The sequence below is a fragment of the Poecilia reticulata genome, unplaced genomic scaffold (genome assembly GCF_000633615.1).
Source record: "Poecilia reticulata strain Guanapo unplaced genomic scaffold, Guppy_female_1.0+MT scaffold_310, whole genome shotgun sequence".
Classification (NCBI taxonomy): domain Eukaryota; kingdom Metazoa; phylum Chordata; class Actinopteri; order Cyprinodontiformes; family Poeciliidae; genus Poecilia; species Poecilia reticulata.
In genome coordinates this window covers 48,439-55,415 of record NW_007615085.1, presented here as the reverse complement: position 1 = coordinate 55,415, position 6,977 = coordinate 48,439, and the positions used below count along the sequence as shown (strand labels likewise).

At 45.8% G+C, this 6,977-nt stretch overlaps 2 protein-coding genes across 3 annotated transcripts in view; one reads left to right on the top strand and one right to left on the bottom strand.

Annotated features, from left to right (window-relative positions):
• The window catches only part of rpp40 (ribonuclease P/MRP 40 subunit), a 6,435-nt gene extending 2,769 nt beyond the window's left edge, over positions 1-3,666 (top strand). Inside the window, exons 2-8 of one of the 2 annotated variants that reach the window (XM_008403176.2) lie at positions 676-820; positions 916-984; positions 1,059-1,151; positions 1,237-1,359; positions 1,432-1,597; positions 1,667-1,801; positions 1,859-3,666. In XM_008403176.2, the coding sequence (XP_008401398.1) occupies positions 676-820; positions 916-984; positions 1,059-1,151; positions 1,237-1,359; positions 1,432-1,597; positions 1,667-1,801; positions 1,859-2,057 (930 nt within the window). In that variant the 3' untranslated portion in view covers positions 2,058-3,666. The remainder of the gene's footprint in view (positions 1-675; positions 821-915; positions 985-1,058; positions 1,152-1,236; positions 1,360-1,431; positions 1,598-1,666; positions 1,802-1,858) is intronic. The other variant, XM_017303507.1, reaches the window with a different exon arrangement.
• Positions 3,667-6,087: 2,421 nt separating this feature from the next.
• The window catches only part of cdyl (chromodomain protein, Y-like), a 3,868-nt gene continuing 2,978 nt past the window's right edge, over positions 6,088-6,977 (bottom strand). The window contains exons 6-7 of the mRNA XM_008403173.2: positions 6,726-6,869; positions 6,088-6,650 (exon numbers count right to left, since the gene is read on the bottom strand). Coding sequence (XP_008401395.1) covers positions 6,492-6,650; positions 6,726-6,869 — 303 coding nt within the window. The 3' untranslated portion in view covers positions 6,088-6,491. The remainder of the gene's footprint in view (positions 6,651-6,725; positions 6,870-6,977) is intronic.

The window sequence follows — 6,977 nt, the reverse complement described above, 5'->3', positions numbered from 1 at the left end:
CTCAGTAGTTCTTCAGAGAAAGGCAGACGCAGAGGCCTGTCAGTGTCTGTTGTATTTCATTACCTCTCTGCTTAAACCGCTTAGACTCCGAGCTGAAGCAGAAACGATACTTCAACGTTTTCCGTCATCTGACAAGCAGCAAGTCTCCACTTTATTCACCAAAAACGTTTTTAATTCACCAAAAACTGATCTGTGATCTGGAACGTTCGCTACGTTGAGCTCCAGTTAGCCGCCTCATCTCACTGCGAGAGGCAACTGGGTCACGGGTTAAAGGTCAAAGGTAACAAGGTGACCGGGGGGCTTATTATGTTGTACAAAATAATAATAATAATTTTAGTTCATGTTATGTGTCACAAGAGGGCTTAGAAAATAATACAAAAAAAAATTATAATAAAAAAATAAAAATTGACCAAAAGGGCCCTTTGGGGCAAGGAGCAAAAAGGGCAGGTGCTCAAGCCTAGTTCTGGTTCTGCTGGACCTCTAACAGAACCAGAACCACTGGTTAGCTTCCTCTGACCCAGCTGGTCGTACCGTGACCAAACACACTGTTACCATGACGACCAGGTACCTGCTAACAGGTGGGACAAACGGGGCCGGATCCTGACCCGGTCACCAGAACCGATCCAGTTCTGGGTCTGCAGGAACACATTTTGCTGCCTGCTCTCACCTGTACAGGTATCCGTGCTGCTCCCTGAGTGTGGCTCCGCCCCCTCTCACCTGGAGTCCATCCTGAACAGCTTCAGCAGCTTCTACCTGGTCAAGCAGCTGCCATTATATGAGCTGCTGGACAAAGACTTCCTGCAGAGCGCCGTGTACCAAGGTAACGCACCTGTCTCACCTGTCTCACCTGTCTCACCTGTCTCACCTGTCTCACCTCACACTCACCTGTCGTACGTCACCTGTCTCTGTCTCTAGGCAGCGTGTACGGTCTGTCCTTCAGAACTCGGATCGACGAGGACAACTGCGTCGCTCTGTTGCCAAACGGTAAGCAGTGAGTTCAGGTGACATCACTTCCTGGTTACCTGTCCAGAGCCAGGTGTGTGTGTGTGTGTGTTCAGGTCACCTGGTGTTTTCTCTGGATAAGGACGCCTTCGAGACGCTGGGCCTTGAGGGCCGACCTTCCAGATCCAACAGAACCAGCAGCAGATACGGTATCGGTTCTGGTTCTGGTTCTGGTTCTGGTTCTGGATCGTTATCAGTCCAGAACGGGTTGTTTACCTGTGTGTACCTGTGCAGAGGTCACGGTGGACCTGAGGGATGGCAGCATGGCCCCTGGTGGGCGGGGCTACCTGAGGCTCCGCCGAGCTCTGACGTCACACCTGAAGCTGCAGATGGATTTCCTGATCTCGCATCATCCGGGTGAGTGACGCGATCGCCATCGACCTCTGACCCCTCGGGTCCCATCTCGGCTGATCGCCCTCTCTCTGGCAGGAGGCGGGGCCTCGCTGCGGCCCCTCCTATCTCGCTGCGATTGGTCGGAACACAGACCGGAGGTCGGCCGGCGCGGCCTGAGCCGCCTGGTCCGCCCTGCCCTGCGGTCGTGTGACCCCCACGACCTCCTGGAGTGGATCGGCGCCGTGGACGCCGCCGTCAGCCGGTGAGCCTCGCTGCCATTCGAGGCTCTGAGGGGTCATGACCAGGAGTCACTCTTCTTCTGTGTTTACAGTGAGAATTCATCCAGTGACTTCCTGTCTACGCTCACCTGTCTGGAACCGGAGGCGACCGTCAGCCGGGCGATGAGCGTGTCGACCTGCGGCCTGTTGCTGCCACAGGACCTGCAGCACCTGGTGGAGGAGCTGAGGTCAGCACACACTCACCTCACCTCACCTGAGCACCCTCTGACTCACCTGTCCTCCAGGTGTTACCTGCAGCAGGCCCAGACGGACTCCTGGGCTTCTGTGACGGTTCACGGCTTCACCGACAGTCCGGTGTCCTGGGGCGACGGCGAGCGCGACATCCTGACCGGAGGTCACGACCTCTACAACTTGCTGATGTTCCCCGACCATACATACCGCCTACACCTGGCCGCTGGGGCACAGAAGACCTGCCCGCCCTGATGGACTTCCCTGCCTCCTCCTCCGCCGTCCAGCAGGGCTTCAGATGGTCCCTAACGCCCCAGATTCTGACGGCTTGTTCTGATCTGTACTGGAACCAACTGGGTCAGGATCTGAGGTTGGCAGCGATTCACTGGGAAGAGAACAGTGGACTCGTGTTCCGAACCGTCGGGTTCCCTTCGGACATCAGTGTTTGTTTCATCTGCAGCTCTTTAAATAAATGTATCTAAGTTCTGCTGCTTTGTGTCTATCATCATGGAAAGGGGTCTCCCAACCGGATCCTCAGGGGCTCTGTCCTCCATGTTGCGGCGGTCCTGGCGGTTCCCTTCTGTTGAAGCTCCAAAGTCCACCTTGTTGCAGCAAACATAAAGGGGCGGGACGGACCACTCGGTCTCACCTCGTGGGAAGGGAACCATTGACCCCGGAAGTGAAGGGGTCAAATAGGGTATTTTATTGTCTTTGAAAGTCTGTGATATGTTTTCACCTTTAGGAAGGAGTTTCACTCTCAGTATGTTTTTGAACTTCTCTCTCTCATTTACTTCAGCGCAGCTCAGTTTTTAAAAATTCTCTAGATTTTAGTTTACTTCTAAATTTGCTCCATAGTCGCATGTTTTCGGGCCTACTGCTGCCTCTAGTGGCGTGGGGTGGTACCACAACTAATATAATTACTAAATCAGAACGCCACAAAGTCTTTATTGCTTATTATTAATTCTGGCATCACTGGAACAGTAAAAGATAAAGTCCCTCACAAAAGAACATACCTTTTCATTTTCTTAAGGAAGTAGAGCTAATTCAATGAGACAAACAAGACCTGAGTGGCTCCAGTTTCTCTGGATGGCCAACCTGTTGAAASTGGCTAAATTCCTCTGGCCGTTCCTGGACAGTCAGCTCAGCTTTGATGAAAACACCGACTACATCTCTAAGAACCGTTCTCAGAGACTCCACCTTTTMATCAGACCTGGGGTTACCCAGCCTGAGGTGGTTGAGTTCAAAGGTTAAAACATTTTAACTGGAGTTTTAACTTTTCATCTCCTCGGCTGCTTTGGTCACATGAGCAACAAACTAAGAATAGTTTGAATGGCAGGAATAACAGCAGGGGGTGAAACCAGAAACATCTCTGTCTCAACTGTTTGCTGAAAGAACCTGGAAGATGGCAGGAATATTTCAGCAGATCGTCCATCCTCTGTCCAGCAGTTTGACCTCTGACCTCATGAAGGTGTTACTGTTTCCTCTGGCAATAAGAACATCGATTAGACGTCATTTATTGACGGGGCAATAATTATTCTAAACCAAACTAAATGACATTTACCTATAACCTGTTAAGTGTTTTACTCTATTCACATATTGTTGATAATGTGATTCATGAATATGATTTATTGATTTAGTCGAAGGAAAATTTCCACGTTGATAGACTAAAGTTTAATCTTATTTTTTTATATATATATAAGACTCTACCAACAAAAAGTCTCTCAGAATGACATACATGGCACCATGAAAACAAAAATGTGAATTTTTGCTTGTGTCTTTATAACAACCCTGTTTGTAATTCTTCTGTTAACCTGATTAATTAGTTATTGACTTTTGCTCAATTAAATTATGTATACATTGCAAATGGTATGTTTTATTATAGTTCATCATGTTTTTTATGTCTCCTTATTTCTTTTGTTCCTCCTATAATTGATGTGTGTGTGTGTGTGTGTGTGTGTGTGTGTGTGTGTGTGTGTGTGTGTGTGTGTGTGTGTGTGTGTGTGTGTGTGTATCAGTGATTCTTGAGAATAGGGACAGAACAGGTCCTTTGGATAAAGCGCAAAATTTGAATAAAATATACACAAAATATAATTTTTTCAAATATCTGCCTAAACCAACCTGGGTCATGTGAGCACAACAATGTATGTTTTCCAGGTATTTGCTGAATATTTTTTTATTTTAAACATTGTAGTCGGTGGATGATGCCTGTAAAATCCCTCGTCCAGGAGCAGAACTCAATACATTATAATAGTTTAAAACAACTAAAGAAATACTAAAATTATATGACAATTAAGTATAAGTAGTCATATAAATAATTATAAAAGTATCAATTAACTGAATTAAGTCATTTTTATATATTTTCCAACTCCATTGAAATTTGTCCCTAGTTTTTGTCAACACCGTCAGAAATGAAAAGAATATAAAAAAATAAATCAGGCATTATTGGGGGCACCAGAACTTCTGAGGACCCCATGACCGCTTCCTGTCTCTTCCTTTGCTAACAGGGCTAGTTAGCTCCGGTTAGCTTAAGTTATTTTGTTTTTTCTTCTTTTTATTCCTAAGTTGTTCATCACAACCATGACGTGTCAACACCATAACTGACAATTTACAAAACTTTTATTAAATTTTGTGAAATAAAAGTTTAATTTTGGTAAAATGTAAAGATTTCATGGACCTGATGAGCTACAATATGGCCTCCATCAGAATAACATCATATAAACTGAGGTAGCTTAGCTTTTCGTCAACTCCATCAGTTTTTGTGACTCTTTCAGTGAAATTGTTGTCAAATCTCACTTAAATGTGCAGTTAATTCATTTTAATGTATTTTACATAAATTGCATTACTTCACATGTACAAAGTTTTTTATTTTACTCACTAGTTTGTCACCTTCAGTTCTGTGTCAACTCCGTCAGATGGACTTTTATTTTTGTTTTAAATAATATTTATTTTGTTTCTTGAGAAGCATTTGTCTATAAAATGAGTAAAAATATCACCAATAGGGTATTTTAAAAATTATTTTTTATTTATTTTTGTCAGATGGTGACAGCGTTCTGGGTCAGGTCCATTAAAAATGTAATTTTTAAAAAAAATGTTGCAACTGGGAGCCTGTAGCTTAGCATCTTTACATTTCCAAAACATTATTTGTCATATTTGCATACATAAGGTTGAGAAATAATTTTAAAAAAAATTATGGGAAAATTAAAACCCATTTTGTCTCCATTTTCAAGAATCACTGAGATATTATTTGTAATTTATAAATGTCTTGTTTATGTCATTTAATTAGCTCTACATCCTTAAAAAAATACAATGTTTTAGTAAATAAAGGATTAATAGTAAATAAAGACTTTGTGCTATTCCCATGTAGTGATGTAGTTAAGTCAGTTGTGCTACCACCCCCAGCCACCACAGGCAGTAGCAGGCCCAAAAAGATGCGATTAAGAAGCAGATTTAGAAGTACACACAAAGCTACAGAATTTGTTAAAAACTGAGCTGCGCTCAAGTAAATAAAAGATTGAAGTTCAAATACATGCCGAGAGTGAAACTCCTTCCTAAAGGTGAAAATATAGCACAGATTTCAAAATAAAATAAAATGGGGAGGCAGCGAATATAGGAAATAGCGCCCCCTTCACTTTGGGAGTGCAATTGCCAAATAAGGCAAGGGACCGACAGCGGTCCGTCCCACCACTTCCTGTTTGCTTCAGCGAGGTCCTTCTCGAAGCTCCTGGAGGCTGAGGAGCCTGGATGTCCATCACTTCCTCCACTGGATCAGTGGGCTGACCGGGGGGTGGGAGACCCTTTATATTGCAGCAAGTTATTGTGATAATCGTCATGTTGACGCAACTATTAGCGTTAGCAAGCCAACATGATTTTCATATTTTCCATCAACCACTAGCATTTCAGGATGACGGCCATTTTTCGAGATGGCTGTCGCTTTGGATTATTTATTACTGTGAAACGTTTGTCATTTTCATGACTTGGATTAACTTTGTCAAGTTTTCCACTTCCTGTGCAAACAGGAAGTGGAAAACTGAGCAACACCAGAAACAGGTAACTTTGCTGTTAGTCTCAGACCAATCATCAACTGGAAGGAGAACATGATGAGAAACAGTTGACTGAATGGTTAGCATTAGCTACTGCTAATTTTTATGGGTTTGGCATTAGCTTCTGCTAACTTTTACACAAGTAGCCTTAGCTTCTGCTAACGCTTATGCGTTTGGCGTTAGACCGGTTCTGATGGGAAGATTCTGAGCACCAAACCCGACCCGAACATTTTCAGAACCACACAGATAGTCATGTGACTTTAATGTGACACAAGCGCCAACAGTCCCATTTACCCAGAATGCATCATGAGTGTTCCCTGGCGTCCCTTGGAGTTGGACCAGAACCGCTGGCCTGGTTTAGTCTAGAACCTCAATCCAGGTCAAATATCATTCTCTCCGACAGATGTCAGAACAGGAACCACAGGGGAACCTGGTCCAGCCCGTACAGAACCAGAACCAGATGGATCATGGACCAGACACAACAAGAACCTGCCCACACGGAACCAGAATCAGGTGGAACCAGTAGTCGGTCCAGAACAAGCAGGTTTGCTCAGATACGATGGGTGACACCAGGACTGGTCCACCGAGCCAAGGCTGGACCACCACATCTCGGTCCTGAAACAGAGGCAGAACCGGTCCGGTTCTGGTTCTAGCAGAGTTCTGTTCTCTTCTGCAGAAACTGCAGGATGGAGTCCGTTCCCTGCAGGGATCCCCAGACGCGCTTCAGGGCTTCGCACTCGCGTTCATTGGCTTGCTCAAGTGCGCTGCGGCTGGTGCTCCTCATCAGGGCTTTGGACTCCTGCAGAACCTGCCAGATCCAGAACACACTGAGCCACCAGAACCCACTGAGCTGCCCGAAAAACGCGGCAAGAAAATCCTTCACCTGAGAGTCGATGGCCACCAGCTCCTTGACCCGCAGCATCACTTCCTGCGTGAACGTTCCTGGCCACAAGACCTGCGACACCAGGCCCTTAAGACACGCCTCCTGGGCCGTCAGCTTCCTGCCACCCAGCAGCAACTCGCTAGCCTGCAACACACGAGTCAGGGGACGGATCAGGGGACGAGTCAGGGGACGAGTCAGGGGACGAGTCAGGGGACGGGTCAGGGGACGAGTCAGGGGACGGGTCAGGGGACG